The following is a 21,404-nucleotide window of genomic DNA, read 5'->3' as shown; positions in this document are numbered from 1 at the left end:
ACAGAAAGTTAGAGCTGCTATATCACAGCATAAAGACCCTGGGATGATGTATGCTTCCAATGGCCTCCCACTTTGAAACTAGTAGGAAATTAATGATGATTGGCCTTGCATGATACCAGGATGCAAGTTAAACTATAAGAGGAAGAAAATCAACAACAGCAATTTGTATTGATATAGTGCCTTTAACATAATGTTCGAGGTGCTTTACAGGAACGTTGCAAAGCAAAATTTGACACCAAGCCACGTGAGGTAACTTGGTCAGAGGTAGGTTTTAAGGAGTGTCTAAAAGGAGGAAAGAGAGGCAGAGGTGTTTAGGGAAAGAGCTCCAGAGCTCGGGCCTAGGCAGCTGAAGGCATGGTTACCAATGGTGGAGATATTCAAATTTGGGGTGGTCAAGAGGCCAAGGTCAGAGGAGCGCAGATATCTCGGGAGGGTTGTGAGGCTGCAGGAGGTTAGAGATAGGGAGGGGTGAGACCTCTTTGAAAACAAGGATGAGAATTTTAAAATCATGGCATTGCTTGGCCAGATGCCAGTGTAGGTCAGCGAGCACATGGGTGATGGGTGATGGGTGAACGAGACTTGGTGCGGGTATGGACACTGGCAGCAGAGTTTTCATAGACCTCAAGTTTATAGAGGATAGAATGTGGGAGGCTGACCAGGACTGTGTTGGAATAGTTAATTCTAGAGGTAGAAAAGGCATAGATGAGGGCTTCAGTAGCAGATGAGCTGAGGCTCAGGTGATGTTAGAGGTGAAAAAAGATGGTTTTAGTGATGGCACAAATACGTGGTTGGAAGCTCATCCTGGTGAAATATGATACCAAGGTTGCGAACAGTCTGGTTCAGCTGATTAGATGGTCTCAATCTTAGTGACACAGAAGTCCATGAGCTCCTCACACTTATTTCTGGAGGTGAGGGTGGAGGGAAGAGGGTTTAAGGACATGGTTTTCAGTAGAGAAAAGAAGCCGGAGGTTATCTTTGCGTTCTAGGAAGATCCTGGACTAGTGAGGAGTTTTAGCATTTCCAGTAATTTGTGGCACAAAACTAATTAATTGGAGGCCTAGAGTGAGGAAAAAATCCACCTCACTCCATTCACCGCAAGATACCTCACCTCACATGCTGGAACATTGTTGTGTAATTTTTTTATTGAAGAGCAGAGATCAGTCAACATTGGTAAAGAGAAATGACAAGTCAAAGTTTTGGGTATAACCCTCTATCTATATATCTGCCTATCGGAAGGAAAACATGGTTTTCAAGGAACCAATGAAAAACGTAATGTTCCATCTCCAAGAAGAACTTTTCCAAGCTTCATCCCAAATTCTGTCTCAGGAATTCCCCAGCCCAACATTACCCTCTTACAGCAGTGAAACTCCACTGATGTAATTGCACATATGTCTTGCATCTAGCACATGCCTGCCACACTCCTGACCAAAATCATGTTTGAGAACCGTGAAAGAAAGCCAGTCATTTCATGATGGCCCTTCTAACCTGGAGCCAGAAATTCACAATCGGTGATAAATGCCCTCGAACTGACTCCAGCAGTTGATGGGAATTACTTGGATGTCCACAGGGAGCAGTGGTTTCAAAATAAAAGGCTAGGTTAGCTGCCAAACATGATAGCCAGGCTACATGTGAGCTAATAGCTCTGCATTTCTCCGACTCAGACCCTTATTTCCTAATATTGGTTTTAATTTTTGTCTGATAACATTCCTGTGAAGCACCTTGGAATGTTTTCCTAAGTTAAAGGCACTATATAAATTCATGTTGTTGATCTGTTACTGATTGTGCTTTTCTTAAAGGTATTTGTCCAATTTGACATTAAAGAGATCTAAGCCTCTACAAACTTCTAAGGTCAGCTCTATGTTGTACATTGGTACAGAGATATGAAATAACGTGGCTTAAATTTCTCTCTCTAGTCAGAAGGAATGTCTGAAATGCTTTCACTAAAATTTCTGTTCCTCGTGTATGTGCTTGTACTTATGGCTTTTGATGGAAATACACTTCCCTAGACATTAAGAATAGAAGGACCTCTTACCAGCATAGAAGTGTCAGTTGTGGTATATGCTAGAAACCACCTGCAGTGTCTCTGTATATTTGAGACAATACTCAGTGAATTTACAGCACTAGACAGGTTCCTTCCAGAGACAGCTGAATGGATGCAGTTTCCTCAGCTTCCTGTCACCATTGCAATCAGCAACACCTGTTGCTGGTTTGGCCATTAGCTTCTAGCAGCACTGCTGCCTCTAGTGAACCCTTCAAGAACTTTCCTAGAGTGGGATTTACCTTCTCAAAGCGCTTTATATAGCATTACAGCTGTAATCCTTTAATGAAACAAAAAAGCAGTCTGTGATGAGGCCACGGCCACACTCTTAAAGCATAAAACATCGTGGACTGTTTGGGGAATATAAGGAGCTGGTTGCTGTGAGGGGCTGTTGTCTTTTTTTAAAATGAGACAGCTGTAGGCCAAGTCCTTGACCTTATTGACTACCAACGAATAATTCAATTTACAGAATGGATTCAATAATGAGTGTTGATTACTGAATGCGGTGTTCCAGGGTTCATAGCTGCAGCATCTGTCCAATTCAATTAAATCATCAAGGGGATTCGCATACCAGTTCATCCTTCCACTCAACAAAGGTTCATTTTAACCTCTCATTTGCAGTCCATTCAGTGCGGGGTTGTCGGGAGAAGGGGGAGAGAGTGCTTGGCAGAGGCAAGCTGCTTCCCTGAAGGGGGTAAAGATTGGCAGGTCACGTTTCCCGAGTTTCCTCATTAACTCCCAGCAGCCGATTTAAGAATGGGAGTGGCAGACACCAAGGAGAAGGTCACCTGCTTTCTGTTTGATACTGAGATACATGAGTTGGGGGAGGAGAGTTTCAGGAAAGCTATCAATAACTTCTGGTGGTGCAGTTGTCTTTAGGCTGGATGAACCTTTTTTTAAACCACCTCAATTGATTTAATTCCAGAGAAACAACTCACTCCCTGATGAGAATAACGTGGTACGGCTGCAGGAGGAACTAAATGCTCTAAAACTGCGTGAGGCAGAGGCAGTGACTTCTATGAAAGAGCTGCACCAAAAGGTGAAGGATTTGGATGAGCACTGGCAGGTAAGCAAGCTCTGTCTGTGTGTGGATCTTCCTGCCATGTGTGCTGTTGCTGTCATCAGTTCTGTATGTAATTCTTATGTCGCTGATTGTATATGTTTCAGACAGTATAAGCGCATAATTATATGCTTCAAAAAATGAAAGCAACTTTCACATAAAACTGCACCAGGCCAGCAGAGTACATAGTCCACATTTAAATGTTCTAAACTGTTCTTGAGCAGCTCTCATGCTATACTGAAATACTTTCAGCGACACCATGCAAGAACTGGAGGTCGATGGAAGGATTCTCCGAGGAAGAATGCCACAAATGAGCTGCACAATGAGCTGATGACGGTGCGGTTTAGTGAAGCCCAGGCTCAGGCCGAATTGCGAGAGCTAAGGCACAAAGTACTGGAACTGGAGACACAGGTACTGGCGCAAAGTCCAGGTGCACTGGATGTAATTACTGGTTAGAAACTCAATCCACAAGACCATAGCTCGAAGTCATTTGTCTGCATTATATAGAGGCTGTTAATGCAGTAATATAAAATGGGGATCCCTAGTGTTAGTGTGATTAGCAGGTGCAGTTGGCTGTCAGTAACTCATAACAAAAAAACTGAAGCGGAAAGCTAAAATCACATGGTCATTCTACAGAATTGTTTTTATCTTTCACACGATATGGGCATTGCTGGCAAGGCCTGTATTTGTTGATCATCCCTAATTGCCCTCGAGAAGGTAAGTCACTGCCTTGGATATAATTGAGTGGCTTGTGAGGCTATTTCAGGGTGCAGTTGAGTTAAGGCTGTTGGTCTGAAGGCCAGACCAGGTAGTTTCGTGATCACCATTTTTATTTTAGTTCAGATTTATTTAATTAAATTTAAATTCCCCAGCTGCTGTGGTGGGATTTGAACTCGTGTCTCCAGATCATTAATCCAGGCCTCCCTGTACCCATAAATGATGAACACTAGCATAAGTGCACATCAGGGCTCCAGCTTCTCTCAGGTTTTGTCATTGTCTTGACTGCTTAATCTGATTACAGCTATCAAGTATTCTCTACTGCTGTGATGGGGAGAGTTCCAGTTTAAGGTGATCCTGACATTTAGCTCACAGTTCAACGCCTTTCAATGCATTTGAGAACGCCAGGATAGCATTGCTGTCACATTCTCCCCTACCCTCACTGTGGTAGTGGAGAGGTATAGTTGCCATGACTCAGCCTCACTCTCCTGCCCGCACTGTAGGGATGAGGGTAGAGTTGCTGTCACTCAATCTCCCCCACCCTTTGGGAGTTTCCGCTAATTGTGACTATTTACAGGCCTTGGAGGAGGCTCCTAAATTGTGAGCTGGTTCTTTTGACCAAATGAACACTAATAATTGCACGCAAAAAGCTTTTAGAATGTAATTTTTTGATTTACTAAAATTGTCTACACCAATATAACTAGCAAATGTTCTGTATATTTTTTGAGATTTTCGGTTATTTAAAATCAGCTTTCTCTCAGATGGTGGACTAATGATGCTCATTTAAAGTGCTTTTTTTTGTGAAACCCATTTTCAGCTGTATTAAACAACACTATTTTATTTTTTTAAATTCTGTTCTAAAACGCTGCCTGATTACGCTAGTTCATGGCAGATCTTATAAGTTTGAGCAGAAACTTGAGGGGTGGGGGGGGGGGGACAAACATTTCTCCAAAACTAGCACAATTTTGGGTGAAATTTGTTGAAATTCTACCCCATTGGAGTTACCAGCACAGAACACTGGTAACTTTCCCATGGTTTGTCCAGGCTTGCAACTTGCAGGGTTACCTAGGGCTGAATGGGAAGAATCCCAGTGACTGATCTAACCCTGTAGCCACCATTAATGAGTTGGCTGCTCAATCATCAAACTGGAGCTCTGCATACTTGCCTGTCAGGCTTTGGGTATCTATTCCACCACAAGGGATTGATTTACTTCTAATTATCCATTGATGAGTATTGCCTTGGAGCCACCTCAATGCTACAGAGACGCCACTTACCTTGCATCCCCATCCCTATAGGAGGATTGTTACTAGACGTTAAACAACTGATGCATTGGGTTTGTTGCTAAGTGAAGAGGAGGAACTCCTCAAAGCAACATAAAATGTGTGAGGCCCATGCCACTATCCTGCTGATCCCAGCACAGATACATGCCAGACCTCTTTCACAGATGATTCCATTAGTTGGCGGTGTGCACATTCAACTGTTTACCACAATTATAGGCATTGAGCTCGGGTGTACAAAAACATGCTCTCTCTCCCAGTCTTCCAGCAGCTCTCATTGCAAGCCAACGCATTTCCTGGGTGGAAGATATCTGTCTTCAGTATGATGGAAGAACTTAAATAGTACTGCTTGCCACCTTGCTGTTCTGAACATCCAAGTCCACTGTAGGCAGTCACAAACTGTTAAGGATTTTGGCAAAGAAACAAACCTGGGTTTGATCATCTAGGGAACTTGTTCTCAAGTCAGTGTTGGCCGTAGCCCTTTCTTCCTGCAGTAGATGCCCTTTTTCGTCAGAAATCACCTCATGGGTTTGATTATGCACATAGGTCAAAGAGAAGCCTCCTGTTGTATGCCGAGAACTCTGGACCATGGTGGGCTATTTGGATGTGTGTCTTGTACATCACAAACCTAAGCTACATTGGGAAGGACTAAAATGCCCTTTGCCCCTTCTGTGTGGTCCCTAAGAACTGTGTGCAAGTGCAGTTGACCAGCATTAATGATTGGGGCAGCAACTCTTGAATGTTGTCCTCTTGAGCCATTAAAAGCTATAATGGCAGACTTGGGGAGGGGAAAGAGGACTGAATCATCATCACTGCCTCATATTAGACATGACTCTAGATGTTGAGCACAGCACACTAGATCCCCAGGTAACTGCATTGATATTTCAGAAACAACCAGAGCAGACAGTTCTCCAACTTGCATTTACCTTGTATCTTTAGCATACAAAATATCCAATTTCAACCGAGAGCTAATCAGAGGAGCAGACAAAGTCATCTTTGTGATGTCAGTGAGTCTCGGATGAGGGGGCATTGCCAAAAAATTAGAGTCAGACCTATCGGGAGTGAAATTAGGAAACACTTCTATGCACAAAGGATGGTGGAAGTTTGGAACTCTCTCCTGCAAATGGCAGTTGATGCGAAATGAGTTGTTAATTTCAAATGAGATGGATAGATATCAGTTAACCAAAGGTATTACGGATATGGAGCAAAGGTGGGTAAATGGAGTTAGGTCGCAGATCTGCCATGATCTCATTGAATGGCGAAACAGGCTCGAGAGACTAAATGGCCTCCTACTCTTCCTATGTACTCACTGAATGGAGGCAGTGACTAGGATGAATTGTAGTAGATGCTGTTGCCTCACTTCTTTGACATTCCCAACCACCGTACACAGATTGTGAAGGTACAAAATCAAAAAAGAATAAAACTGGATGGGGCATTGATTTAGGCACTGGAAACGACAAAGGAACACCCTGCTCAGTCAACCCTTCAAAGTCCTCCTCGCTAGCATCTGAGGACTTGTGTCAAAATTGGGAGAGCTGTTCCACAGATGAGCCAAGCAACAGGCTGACATAGTCATAATGTCGGAATCAGACCTTTACAGCAAACGTCCCAGACTCCTCTATCACTATCCCTGGGTATGTCCTGTCCCACGGACAGAACAGAAGTGGCGGCATAGCGGTATACGAGTGGCCCTTGGAGACCTCAACATTGACTCTGGACTCCATGAAGTCTCATGGCATCTTGCCAAACATGGGCAAGAAACTGCTGAGTACCACCTACCTCAGCTGATGAATCAGTACTCCTCCGTGTTGAACATCACTTGGAAGAAGCACTGAGGATAGCAAGGCCACAGAATGTACTCTGGGTGAGAGACTTTGTCCATCATCAAGGGTATTTCGATAGCACCATTACTGACCGAGCCAGTCAGTCCTGAAGGGCATATCTGCCAGACTGTGCCTGGGCAGGTGGTGAGAGCACCAAAAGGAGGGAAAAACCTACTTGACCTCACCCTCACCAATCTACTTGTCGCAGATGCCATGTCCATGACAGTTTTGGTAGGAATAACCACTGCACAGTCCCTATGGAGACAAAGTCCTGTCTCCAAAACACTGAGGGATACCCTCCGTTGTATTGTGTGCTAAATGGGATAGATTCAGAATAGATCTAGCAACTCAAAATTGGGATCCATGAGATGCTGTGGGCCATCAGCAGCAACAGAATTGTATTCAGCCAGAATCTATCATTTCATGGTCTGGTATGTCCTTCACTCTACCATTACCATCATCAAGTCGTGAATGGTGGGGAAAATTAAACAGGAGGCTCCATAAACATCCCATTCTCAATGATGGGGGGGGGAGCCCAGTGCATGAGTGCAAAAGGCATGGCTGAAACATTTGTAACAATCTTCAGCCAGAAGTGCCCAGTGGATGATCATCTCTGCCTCCTCTTGAAGCCCCCAACATCACAGATGCCAGTCTTCAGCCAATTCGATTTATTATACATGATATAGAGAAATGGCTGAAGGCACTGGATACAGTAAAGACTATGGGCCCTGATAATATTTCGACTGCAGTACTAAAGGTTTGTGCTCCAGAGCTAGCCTCACACCGAACCAAGCAGGGATGTCTTGCTGCAATTTTACAGGGCCTTGGTGAGGCCACACCTGGAATATTGTGTGCAGTTTTGGTCTCCTTATCTGAGGAAGGATGTTCTTGCTATAGAGGGAGTGCAGCGAAGGTTTACCAGACTGATTCCTGGGATGGCAGGTCTGACGTATGAGGAGAGATTGAGTCAGTTAGGATTAGGTCAGCTGGAGTTCAGAAGAGTGAGGGGGGTGATCTTATAGAAACCTATAAATTCTAACAGGACTTCACAGGGTAGATGCAGGAAGGATGTTCCCGATGATGGGGAGTCCAGAACCAGGGGTCGTAGTCTAAGGACACTGGGTAAACCTTTCAGGAATTCGCTACCACAGAAAGCAGTTGAGGCCAAAACAATGTATATTTTCAAGAAGGAGTTAGATATAGCTCTCGGGTCTAAAGGGATCAAAGGGTATGGGGAGAAAGCGGGAACAGGTTACTGAGTTGGATGATCAGCCATGATCATAATGAATGGCGGAGCAGGCTCGAAGGGCCGAATGGCCTACGCCTGCTCCTATTTTCTGTTTCTCGCTGTTCCAGTAGAACTGCAACATTGTCATCTACCCGAAAATGTGGAAAATTACCCAGGTATGTTCTGTCCACAAAAAGCAGGAAAAAATCAAATCCAGCTAATTGCCACCCTGTCCGTCTACTCTCAGTCATCAGCAAAGTGATGGAAGGTGTCATAGACAGTGCTATCAAGCAGCAATAACTCAGCAATAACCTGATCACTGATGCCCAGTTTGCATTCTGCAAGGGCCACTCAGCTCGTGATCTCATTACAGCCTTGGACCAGACTTGGATGAAAGAGCTGAATTTCAGAGGTGAGATGAGAGTGACTGCCCTTGACCTCAAGGCAGCATTTGACTTGGCAAAATTCAAGTCAGTGGGAATCAGGGGTCATACCGAGTTCAAAGGATGATGGTTGCGGTTGTTGGAGGCCAATCATCTCAGTCCCAGGGCATTACTGCAGGAGTTCTTCAGGATAGTGTCCTCGTCCCAACCATCTTCAGCTGCTTCATCAATGATCACCTTTCCATCATAAGGTCAGAAGTGGGGATTTTTCGCAGTTTTCAGTACCATTCACGTCGCCTTGGATACTGAAGAAGTCTGTGACTGGACAAATTTAGGCTTGGGCTGATAAGTGGCAAATAACATTCGTGCCACATAAGTGCCTGGCAATGTCCATCTCCACTAAGAGAGAATCTAACGATCTCCCCTTGATGTTCGAAGGCATTACCATCACTGAATCCGCCACCAACAACATCCTGGAGGTCATCATTGATCAGCAACTGAACTGGAGCAACCATATAAATACTGTGGCTACAAGAGCAGGTCAGAGGCTGGGAATTCTGCAGTGAGTAACTCACCTAACTCCCCAAAGCCTGTCCACCATCTACAAGGCACAAGTCAGGAGCGTGATGTAATACTCTCCACTTGCCTGGATAAGTACAGCTCCGACAACACTGAAGAAGCTCAACACCATCCAGGACAAAGCAGTCCTCTTGATCGGCTTCCCATCCATCACCTTTAACATTCACACTCTCTGCCACAGACGTACAGTGGCAGCAGAGTGTACTGTCTGCAGCACCTTCCAAACCCGCAACCTGTACCGCCCAGTACAAGGGCAGCAAATGCATGGGAACACCACCACCTGCAACTTCCCCTCCAAGCCACACACCATCCTGACTTGGAACTATGTTGCTGTTCCAGATTTTTGACTCCGTAACAGTCAAGGAACTCTCTTCCGAACAGCACTGCTCGTGTACCTACACAACATGGACGACAACGATTCAAGATGGTGGCTCACCACCACCACCTAAAGGGCAGTTAGGGGTGGGCAATAAATGCTGGCCTCGCCAGTGATGCCCACATCCTGAGAATGAATTTTTACAAAATTTGAACATCCCACATAAAATCTGAGATTTGGCCTTTATACTCCCATAAATCCCTGCTTCTTGCATAATGTTTGAGTCAAAAGCCTTACTTTCGGCATTACAAGGGTAAATGGGATCCCCGAAGACTTGCATCCCTGTAGTCTCCAATAAAAACACCATATCCTGTCCCCTGAGAATGAAAGCCTGATTGTGCCTTTCTCATTATTCCATGGGCCTCTAAGACATCCAAAATATGTGTTGTGATAACCTGAAGAACCACCTAAATAGCCACAGATATAGTGAGATTCCTCAGTAGTTTCTTGGCTCTGTAGAGACCCCCTCGTGGATATAAGTAAGTATTAAACAGGATCCAAGTCAGCAACTGGGGAGATGGCATGGAGCCCACTTTTTCCCAGCAGACCGAACCCTTAAAAACTCCTATAGGTTCACGGCAGTGGCTGATTTGGTCCCTACTACTCTCTCCAAACTATGATGATGCCCTCACCAGTTCCAAAAAGCTTTTCAGATCAAAATCTGCTGCAAAAATAGAATCTGATTCAGTGAGTTATGTTCATTCATAAGGGTGTGTAATCCCACAACAATAACCCTCTGTGACTTTGGACTGTGCCAGTGACCCAAGTCCAGATTTAATCCAGAGTTTAAAGTCTCCAAACAACCCATATGGTTTAATGGGCAGAGGCACAGGTGGATACTTTACTGGGTGACAGACAGGACCTAAGTGACATTCTCAGCTGAAATCCACAGTCTTTGGGCGTGTCTTGCCCCTGTCAGTTTACCTGGTGGTGGGTCAGGGGTAAACAATGCTACGTCAGCCTGCAGATTCAACTTTGTTTTGAAAACTGAAACGTGCAGCGTCTTGCCTGCAGCTAGAACCATAGAAAAATTACGGCACAGAAGGAGGCCATTCAGCCAGTCATGTCCGTGCCAGCCAAGAAGAAAAAAAAAAGAAACTAGCCGTTCAATCTAAGCCCTCCAGCACCTGGTCCATAGCCTTGCAGCTTGCAGCACTTCAGGTGCATGTCCAGGTACCTTTTAAAAGAATTGAAAGTTTCTGCCTCCACCACTGATACTGGCAGTGAATTTCAGACACCCACTGCCCTCTGGGTGAAAATGTTTTTCCTCATGTTCCCTTAAATCCTTCTACCAATCACCTTAAATCTGTGCCCCCTGGTAATTGACCCCTCTGCTAGGGGAAACAGGTCCTTCCTGTCTCCTCTATCTAGGCCACTCATAATTTTGTACACCTCTATTAAGTGACCCCTCAGCCTCCTCTGTTTGAAGGAAAACAACCCTAGCCTATCCAATCTTTCTTCATAGCTGCAACTTTTGAACCCTGACAACATTCTTGTAAATCTCCTCTGTACTCACTCCAGAGCAAGTATGTCTTTCCTGTAATGTGGTGACCAGAACTGTACACAATATTCCAGATGTGGCCTAACCAGCGTGAGATATTGTCTTTGTGTACCATAATCTCAGTGGCAGTTAGCTTCCCTCAGTCAGCATCTGATAAAATGATTGTTGAGCTATTCTCCATGTGCAGCTATGTAATATTTACAGCTCAATAAATATAATTTTGGCCAATTCATACATTTTATCCTGTTTACAGCCTGAAGTGCACACTGATCTGTCTACCTTGAGGCAACTAACTAGCAACAGGAAGTTAAAAGTACATAACACTTGACATTTCAGAAAATCTTTGTCAGAGTTTTTTGCTTATCTTTAAATGTCAATGTAATATCTCAATGTCATATCGCAGAAAATATGCATCGGCTGTCTACTGGAGTGAGTTTTGAGTGACTAAGTGATATATCTCCTGCGTATTAGATACAACAGGTTGTTTACGTAGGGTTTTTATTTAAAAATCTGAACTGCAGGTCTGTCCTTATAAGGATGTGAGTTTGCCAACCTCATCCTGCCAGAAATAGCTGAACCTTTCCGAAGTTCTAATTTTTGGCATCCATTTCCTGCAGTTGGTGCTGGGAGGATGTCCAGGAACGGCCGGTAATAATTGCACCTTGCAAGCACCATTTATTTAACTTCTTAATAAGAGTGAAACCTTCTGTGCTTCCCACATCCAAGTTCTGAGTTGCACAGACCCAGACACCTTGTAGATGGGGAAAAATAAATGATGAAAGTAACTCATAAAATCTACTGGAGATGGTAGTTTGACGTAGCATGTTGCTCCAATTTTGAGCAGTTCTGACTTGTGATCTAGTGTTTAATTATTTCAGGTTTCTACTGCTTGTGTCTGTGCATAAAATCAGAGTATTACAGCACAGAAGGAGGCCATTCAGTGTATCGAATTGATGCCGGCTCTCTAGAGCAATCCAGTTAGTCCCATTCCCCCATTCTAACGCTGTAGCCCTTCAAATTTATTTTCCACAGTGCCATTCAATTTCCTTTTGAAATCATTGATCGTCTCCTCTTCCAACACCTTCATAAGTAGTGAGATCCAGGCCATTACCACTTGCTCTTCCTCACATTCCACCTCCCCCACTGTATCTCTTGCTCAGAACCTTAAATCTGTGTCCCCTAAGGCTTGTACCATCAGCTAATTGGAAAAGCTTTTCTTTGTCTACCTTATATAAACTTGTCAGGATCTTGTACACATCTGTCAAATCTTCCCTCAATCTCCTTTGCTCCAAGGCAAACAACCCTAGTTTCTCCAACCTAACTGAAATCCCTCTTCCCTGGAACTGTTCTGGTAAATCTCCTCTGCCTCCTTTCATGGACCTTCACATCCTTCCTAAAGTGTGAAGATCAGAGCTGGATGCAATATTATAGTTGTGGCCTATTGCGAGCTTTATAATGGTTCAGCATATTTATTTTTTATTTATTTTGAGATACAGCACTGAAACAGGCCCTTCGGCACATCGAGTCTGTGCCGACCAACAACCACCTATTTATACTAACCCTGCAGTAATCCCATATTCTTTACCACCTACCTACATTAGGGGCAATTTACAATGGCCAATTTACCTATCAACCTGTGGGAGGAAACCGGAGCACCTGGCGAAAACCCACGCGGTCACGGAGAACTTGCAAACTCCGCACAGGCAGTACCCAGAATTGAACCCGGGTCCCTGTAGCTGTGAGGCTGTGGTGCTAACCACTGCACCACTGTGCTGCCCTATCTTCCCTGCTTTTGTACGCTACCTCTATTTGAAGCCCAAGATCCCATATGCTTTGTTAACTATTCTCTGAATACGTATGGCCACCTGCAAAGATCTATGCACATGAACCTCCATGCCTGTTTTAATGGAAAAACTTTGATTCTCTACTCAGAACCAAGTAAATAGCAGCCTTCTGAACCGAACGGAACAGGCTTATACCGGTCTGCAGGATAAACTTCAGTACATCACAGCACAGAACAAAGGACTGCAGACTCAGCTCAGTGAGACCAGGCGCAAACAAGCCGAGGTGGATTGTAAGGCAAGTATTTTCTAAATCAGCTCTCTAATGCATCACCTTGGTCCATTCAACAAAATAGATTTTATTCCAAGTCAGGCACAGGTCAACATGGTGGAAAAGTGGAGTGTGGAGAAATTCTAAGCATTTTGAGAAAATGCTGAGTGCAACGTAAACAGACAGATACTGGCTATGTTTCATTTGTCAGCTTTGACATGAAAATATCAGAGCTTCATGTAGCCAAACTCTGTCAATGTTCATCAAAACCCAACCTTAACAGGAAATCACCAGACATGGCCATGCCTCATTCTGATCATACAAAACCCTGCAGCCAGTCCAAAAACTTGCATTTATATAGCACCTTTAATGTAGCAAAATGTCTTGAGGCACTTAAGAGCATTATTCATGAATATATTTTGGACATCCAGCCACATAAGGAGATGTTAGGACAGATGACTAAAAGCTTGGTTAAAGGTAGGATTTAAGGAGCTTTTTAAGGAGGAGAGAGAGAGTTGTAGTGAGGCAGAGAAGTTTAGTGAGGGAATTCCAGAGCTTAAGGCCTAAGCAGCTAAAGGCACAGTCACCAATGGTTGAGCAATTAAAATCAGAGATGCACAAAAAGCTACATTTGGAGGAGTGCAGATATCTATTAATAAAGGATGAGATCAGTACAATAGTGAGAAAGGATCTTAGTTCAGGAGATCAAGATGTAGAATCAGTTTGGGTGGAGATATAGAACAGGAAAGGAAGAAGTCATCAGTGGGAGTAGTTTATAGGCCGCCTACCAGTAGCTACACTGTAGGACAGAGTATACATCAAGTGTCATACACATAGAACATAGAACATACAGCACAGAACAGGCCCTTCGGCCCACAATGTTGTGCCGATCCTTTGTCCTCTGTCAAGGACAATTTAATCTATACCCCATCATTCTCCTTTATCCATATACCTATCCAAAAGCCTTTTGAAAGTCCCTAAAGTTTCTGACTCAACAACTTCCCCGGGCAAGGCATTCCATGCCTCGACCACTCTCTGGGTAAAGAACCTTCCCCTGACATCCCCCTTATATCTCCCACCCTTCACCTTAAATTTATGACCCCTTGTAACGCTTTGCTCCACCCGGGGAAAAAGTTTCTGACTGTCTACCCTATCTATTCCCCTGATCATCTTATAAACCTCTATCATGTCACCCCTCATCCTTCTCCTTTCTAATGAGAAGAGGCCTAGAATGTTCAGCCTTTCCTCGTAAGACTTATTCTCCATTCCAGGCAACATCCTGGTAAATCTCCTCTGCACCCTCTCCAAGGCTTCCACATCCTTCCTAAAATGAGGCGACCAGAACTGCACACAGTACTCCAAATGAGGCCTTACCAAGGTCCTGTACAGCTGCATCATCACCTCACGGCTCTTAAATTCAATCCCTCTGCTAATGAACGCTAACACCCCATATGCCTTCTTCACAGCCCTATCCACTTGAGTTGCAACTTTCAATGATCTATGCACATAGACCCCAAGGTCTCTCTGCTCCTCCACATGCCCAAGAACCCTACCGTTAACCCAGTATTTTGCATTCATGTTTGTCCTTCCAAAATGGACGACCTCACACTTTTCAGGGTTAAACTCCATCTGCCACTTTTCAGCCCAGCACTGCAACCTATCCAAGTCCCTTTGCAGACGACAATAGCCCTCCTCGGTATCCACAACTCCACCAACCTTTGTATCATCTGCAAATTTACTGACCCACCCTTCGACTTCCTCATCCAAGTCGTTAATAAAAATCACAAACAGGAGAGGACCCAGAACTGATCCCTGCGGCACGCCACTGGTAACTGGGCTCCAGGCTGAGTATTTACCATCTAAGACCACTCTCTGCCTTCTATCAGTTAGCCAATTCTTAATCCAACTGGCCACATTCCCCACTATCCCATGCCTCCTGACTTTCTCCATAAGTCTACCATGGGGGACCTTATCAAATGCCTTACTAAAATCCATGTACACCACATCCACTGGTTTACCCTCATCCACTTGCTTGGTCACCTGCTCAAAGAATTCAATCAGGCTTGTGAGGCAAGACCTACCCCTCACAAAACCGTGCTGACTGTCCCGAATCAAGCAGTGTCTTTCCAGATGCTCAGAAATCCTATCCCTCAGCACCTTTTCCATCAACTTGCCTACCACCGAAGTAAGACTAACTGGCCTGTAATTCCCAGGGTTGTTCCTATTCCCTTTCTTGAACAGGGGCACAACATTTGCCACCCTCCAATCACCTGGTACCACCCCCGTCAGCAGAGAAGATGAAAAGATCATTGCCAGCGGCTCTGCAATTTCATCCCTTGCTTCCCATAACATCCTTGGATATACCCCGTCAGGCCCGGGAGACTTGTCTATCTTCAAGTTATTCAAAAACCCCAACACATCTTCCCTCCTAACGAGCACTTCCTCGAGCTTACCAGTCTGTTTCACACCGTCCTCTTCAGTAATACACCCCTTCTCATTCGTAAATACCGAAGAGAAGTACTCATTCAAAACCTCACTTATCTCTTCCGGCTCAACACACAGTCTCCCGCTATTGTCCTTGACCGGACCTATGGTCCCCCTAGTCATCCTCATATTTCTGACATACGCGTAAAAGGCCTTGGGGTTTTCTTTTATCCTACCCGCCAAGCATTTTTCATGCCCTCTCTTAGCTCTCCTAATCCCTTTCTTCAGATCCTTCCTGGCCATCTTGTATCCCTCCAGAGCTATGCCTGTGCCCTTTTTCCTCAACTTTATATACGCATCCTTCTTCTTCCTAACAAGACTCTCAACCTCTCTTGTCAACCACGGTTCCCTCACATGACCATCCCTTCCCTGTCTGACAGGGACATGCTTATCAATGGCCCCTACTATCTGCTCCTTGAAAAAGTTCCACATTTCGACCGTGCCCTTCCCTGCCAGCATATGCTCCCAACTTATGCTCCTCAGTTCCTGCCTGACAGCATCATATCTACCCTTCCCCCAATTGTAAACCTTGCCCTGTTGCACATACCTATCCCTCTCCATTACCACAGTGAATGCTACAGAATTGTGATCACTATCTCCAAAGTGCTCGCCCACCAACAGCTCTATCACTTGCCCTGGTTCATTACCTAGTACCAAATCCAATATTGCCTCCCCTCTGGTCGGGCAGTCTACATACTGAGTCAGAAAAGCTTCCTGGACATACTGCACAAACACTACCCCATCCAAACTATTCGATCTAAAGAGTTGCCAATCAATATTTGGGAAGTTGAAATCCCCCATAATTACTACCCTGTGACTTCTGCTCCTTTCCAAAATCTGTTTCCCAATCTGCTCTTCCACCTCCCTGCTGCTATTGGGGGGCCGATAGAAAACTCCCATCAAGGTGACTGCTCCTTTCCTGTTCCTGACCTCAACCCACAGTGCCTCAGTCGGCAGATCCTCCTCGAAAATTCTTTCAGCAGTTGTTACACTATTTCTAACTAACAATGCCACCCCCCCACCTCTTTTACCACCATTCCTAATCTTATGAAAACATCTATAACCAGGTACCTCCAAAAACCATTCCTCCCCCTCACCTATCCACGTTTCAGTGATGGCCACAACATCGTAGTCCCAAGTGCCCATCCACGCCTTCAATTCACTCACCTTATTCCTGATGCTTCTTGCGTTGAAGTATACGCACTTTAACCCTTCTCCGTGCCCATCTGTCCTCTGTGACAGTGCTACCTTCCCCAATACCTCACTACACTCTTTGTCTTTCTGAGTGGACCCACTGGTCCCTGGATTACAAGTCCGGTTCCCATCCCCCTCCCAAACTAGTTTAAACCCTCCCGAACAGTACTAGCAAACCTCCCTCCCAGGATATTGGTGCCCCTCTGGTTCAGATGCAGCCCGTCCTGTTTGAACAGGTCCCATCTTCCCCAGAATGCAGTCCAATTATCCAAGAACTGGAAGCCCTCCCTCCTACACCATTCCTGCAGCCACGTGTTCAGCTGTGCTCTCTCCCTATTCCTAGCCTCACTATCACGTGGCGCCGGCAACAAACCAGAGATAACAACTCTGTCCGTCCGAGCTTTCAGCTTCCAGCCTAACTCCCTAAACTCACTTCTAACATCTGTGCCACCCTTCCTTCCTACGTCGTTGGTGCCAATGTGCACCACGACCTCTGGCTGCTCCCCCTCCCCTTTAAGGATCCTGAAGACGCGATCACAAACATCACGGACCCTGGCACCAGGGAGGCAACAAACCATCCGTGCGTCTCGCCTGCGCCCACAGAACCGCCTGTCCGTACTCCTCACCATCGAGTCCCCGATGACTAGTGCTCTCCCATTTTCCCTCCTTCCCTTCTGAGCCACAGTGCAGGACCCCGTGCCAGAGGCCCGGTCACTGCAGCCTGCCCCCGATAGGCCGTCCCCCCCAACAGTATCTAAAACTGTATACTTGTTGTTGAGGGGAACGACCACAGGAGATCCCTGCACTGACCTCTTCCCACCTCTAACTGTTACCCAGCTGCCTTTGATTTGTGGAGTAACGACCTCCGTGTAGCTTCTATCTATCAACCCCTCAGCTTCCCGAATGATCCTCAGTTCATCCAGCTCCAGCTCCAATTCCCTAACACGGTCTGATAGGAGCTGGAGACGGATGCACTTCCAGCAGGTGAAGTCGGCAGGGCCACCGGAGGTTTCCCTCACCTCGAACATTCTGCAGGAGGAGCAATACACTACACTGGCTGCCATTTCTTTTATTCAATTACCCCTTAGTTAAGTACAACTATAGATATTAACAAAAACAGTAAATAGCTTACCTGCTCAGTCCTTTTTGGTTAGAGGAGGAGGGTAAAAAGGGTCTTATTATTAGGTTAGAGGAGGAGGATGGGTGGGAGACACTACATGTGTAGTGGCTCGGGTTTACTCAGCTCCGCACCTTTAAGGAAAATACCTACCCAGGAGTCCTCGCTGCCGACCAGCTTCCGGTTCCTCCGGCGCCAAAAGAAACTCAAAGACAAGGAAAACAGTAAGTAAAACAGTAAGTACTTACTTTTAAAACACAGCTCCTGATGCCTTCACTCACCCACCGAAGAGTCGCTACCTTCTCCTGCTGCTCCGCCGGGAAATGAGGCCGAGTCCACGGAGCTCCGCACCTTTAAGGAAAATACCTACCCAGGAGTCCTCGCTGCCGACCAGCTTCCGGTTCCTCCGGCGCCAAAAGAAACTCAAAGACAAGGAAAACAGTAAGTAAAACAGTAAGTACTTACTTTTAAAACACAGCTCCTGATGCCTTCACTCACCCACCGAAGAGTCGCTACCTTCTCCTGCTGCTCCGCCGGGAAATGACACGTCGGAAGAGCGATGATACAACATTCATGGACTGACTCTGAAGAGTTATGAAAAAACAAACTTAGTCTTTAAAAAAAAAATGAACCTTTATTTTTAAAAATGAACAATGGTCCAAAATGGCCACCAAAGAAAAATTAGCCTCTTGTGTATTCAAACAGTCTGACAAAGACAAAGGGCAAATCTTCAAAGCCAAAAAGTGTTAATGAAACCCACCTTATACCTATCCTTAAAACATTCCAAAATTGAATGTCGTCGTCTTCTAAAACAAAGAACGTGTGAAGTAGCCACATCTTGGGCCATTATGTGATCACCTTGGGGAAGAAACCAGAGTGTCTCCTAAAAGGAGGTGAGAAGGGACACAGTTTTGCCTTTTTTTAAAAAAAAAAGACAGCCAGAGAGAGAATGAGCCAGAAGGTGAAGCTGCTTGTAACAGTTGGCATTGCAGCAAGCCAGGAAGCACATGCCCTGCTGGGAAAATTACATTATATAGCAGCGAGAGATGGTGATCCACCATCTTCAACAGAATCTTCATTCAAGAGAGAAATCTACAATAATTTCAGGTCTGCAACCATCTGGAACTTGAGTCTCCGGAGAATTCAACAGGTTTATTTCTCCTCTACTAAAAAACCACGTTCCTCTTTCCCATCTCTATCTGTTTCTTCTCATGTGCGTGTGTGTGTGCGTAAGCGAATACGTGAGCGGATACTGTTACGACTATTTTGAGGTAATGTGTATTGATCAATAAACAATTGACTTTCTGCTTTTAAAACCTATAGAAAACCTGTTGCTGTCTGGTTATTTGAAAAATAAAACACCAAGGGACCAAACACTAATACAAATATACATCTATGGTCAGGTGGCGTGTTGAACAATGAGAACCACCCACGTCACACCACGTGGCCGAAACAACATCAAGAAATATTGGGGGCTTGCAAGAAAGGTGTGGCAATAATCATGGGTGATTTTAATCTTCACATCGATTGGACAAATCAAATTGACAAAGGTAGCCTGGAAGATGAGTTCGTAAGAGTGTAGTCAGCACAGTTTCTTCGAACAATACATTCTAGAACCTACCAGGGGCCAGGCTATTTTGGATCTGGTAATGTGCAATGAGACCGGCTTAATTAAAGACCTCATAGTAAAGGATCCTCTAGGCTGGGATGATCATAACATGATAGAATTTCACAATCAGTTTGAGGGTGAGAAATGTGGGTCCATAACTAGTATCTAAAACTTAAATAAAGGCAATTACAAAGGTATGAAGACAGAGTTGGCTAAAGTGGACTGGGGAAATGGGTTAAAAGGTAAGATGGTAGAGAAATAGTGGCAGACATTTAAGGGCCAATTTCATAACTCTCAGCAAAGATTGAGAAAGAAAGACTCTATGAAAAGGATGCAGCATCTGTGGCTCAGGAGGTTAAGGGTTAATTGAAAGAAAAGGCATACACTTCTGCAAAGATTAGTGGTAGGCCAGAAAATTGGGAAAATGTTAGAAACCAGCAAAAGATGACAAAAAAAAAATTGAGAAATTGGAGTATGAGAGAAAACTAGCAGGAAATATATAAACAGACAGTAAAAGCTTCTACAAATGTATAAAAAGGAAAAGAGTAGCTAAAGTGAGCATTGGTCCCGGAGAGGGTGATACTGAGGTATTAATGGGAAACGAGGATATGGTAGAGGCTTTGAACAAATATTTTGTATCCATCTTCATAGAATACATAAAAAGCATCCAAGAATAGTAGAAAATCAGGAGGCAAAAGGGAGGGAGAAATGTAAAACAATCCCTATCACTAGAGAAAAAGTAATAGGAATACTAATGGGACTAAAAGCTGACAAATCCCCTGCACCTGATGGCCTGCATCTGAGGATCTTAAAGGAAAGGACTGCAGAGATGGTGGATGCATTAGTTGTAATCGTCCAAATTTCCCTAGATTCTGGAAAGGTCCCAGCGGAATGGAAAACTGCAAATGTAACGTCTCCATTCAAGAAAGGGGGGAGACAGAAAGCTGGAAACTGTAGGCCAGTTAGCCTGACATCTTTCATAGGGAAAATGCTAGAATCTATTATGAAAGAGGTAGTAGCAGAACATCTAGAAAATCACAATACAATCAGGCAGCGTCAACATAGTTTAATGAAAGGGAAATCCTATTTCCCAAATTTGAGAATTCTTTGAGGATGTAACAAGCAGGGTCGATAAAGGGGAACCAGTAGATGTGTATTTGGATTTCCAAAAGGAATTCGATAAGGTGCCATATAAAAGGTTACTGCACAAGATAAGAGCTCATGGTGTTGGGGGTGATATATTAGTATGGATAGAGGATTGGCTGACAGGAAGCAGAGTTGGGATAAATAGGTCATTTTCAGGATGGCAAACTAATTAGTGGAGTGCTACAGGGATCAGTGCTGGGACCTCAACTATTTATGATCTATATTAATGATTTGGATGAAGGGTCTGATTGTAATGTAGACAAATTTGGTGACAATATGACGATAGGAAAGCAAGTTATGAGGAGGGTACAGAGACTGCAAAGGGACATAGGTTAAGTGAGTGGGCAAAAATTTGGTAGATGGAGTATTCTTCTTCTTTTTCTTTTGGGCCTCCTTATCTCGAGAGACAATGGATACGCGCCTGGAGGTGGTCAGTGAGTGACCTCTCCATGGCGCATGCCTGGGCAAATTTATGGAGGTTGAGAGTTGCCCAGTCGTCAAAACCCCCCTCTCGGGAGTATAATGTGGGAAAATGTGAGGTTGTCCACTTGGACAGGAATAGTAGAGAAGCAGACTATTTCAGTGGAGAGAGATTGCAGAATGCTGTGGTACAGAGGGATCTGGGTGTCTTGTACCTGAATCACAAAAAGTCAGCATGCAAATACAGCAAGTAATTAGGAAGGCAAATGGAATATTGGCCTTTATTGCAAGGGGATTGGAGTATAAAAGGGAAATCTTGCGATAACTGTGCAGGGTATTAGTGAGACCACGCCTAGAGTACCGTATACTGTTTTGGTCACCTTATTTACGAGGGACATAC

General features: G+C 44.6%; 1 protein-coding gene across 11 annotated transcripts in view; it reads left to right on the top strand.

Moving 5' to 3' along the window:
* LOC137355582 (EVI5-like protein) overlaps positions 1–21,404 on the top strand; it is a 335,643-nt gene that overhangs the window by 241,051 nt on the left and 73,188 nt on the right. For all 11 annotated transcript variants that reach the window (XR_010970940.1, XM_068020857.1, XM_068020856.1 and 8 more), the window contains 3 exons: positions 2,964–3,104; positions 3,351–3,509; positions 12,915–13,061. Coding sequence is in view for 10 of the 11 variants with exons in the window: in XM_068020857.1 (XP_067876958.1) it covers positions 2,964–3,104; positions 3,351–3,509; positions 12,915–13,061 (447 nt within the window). In the remaining variant the exon portion in view is untranslated. The remainder of the gene's footprint in view (positions 1–2,963; positions 3,105–3,350; positions 3,510–12,914; positions 13,062–21,404) is intronic.

The sequence above is a fragment of the Heterodontus francisci genome, chromosome 43 (genome assembly GCF_036365525.1).
Source record: "Heterodontus francisci isolate sHetFra1 chromosome 43, sHetFra1.hap1, whole genome shotgun sequence".
Taxonomy (NCBI): Eukaryota; Metazoa; Chordata; class Chondrichthyes; order Heterodontiformes; family Heterodontidae; genus Heterodontus; species Heterodontus francisci.
Note: the sequence above shows the minus strand (reverse complement) of the source record. Positions and strands in the feature narration are given on the sequence as shown.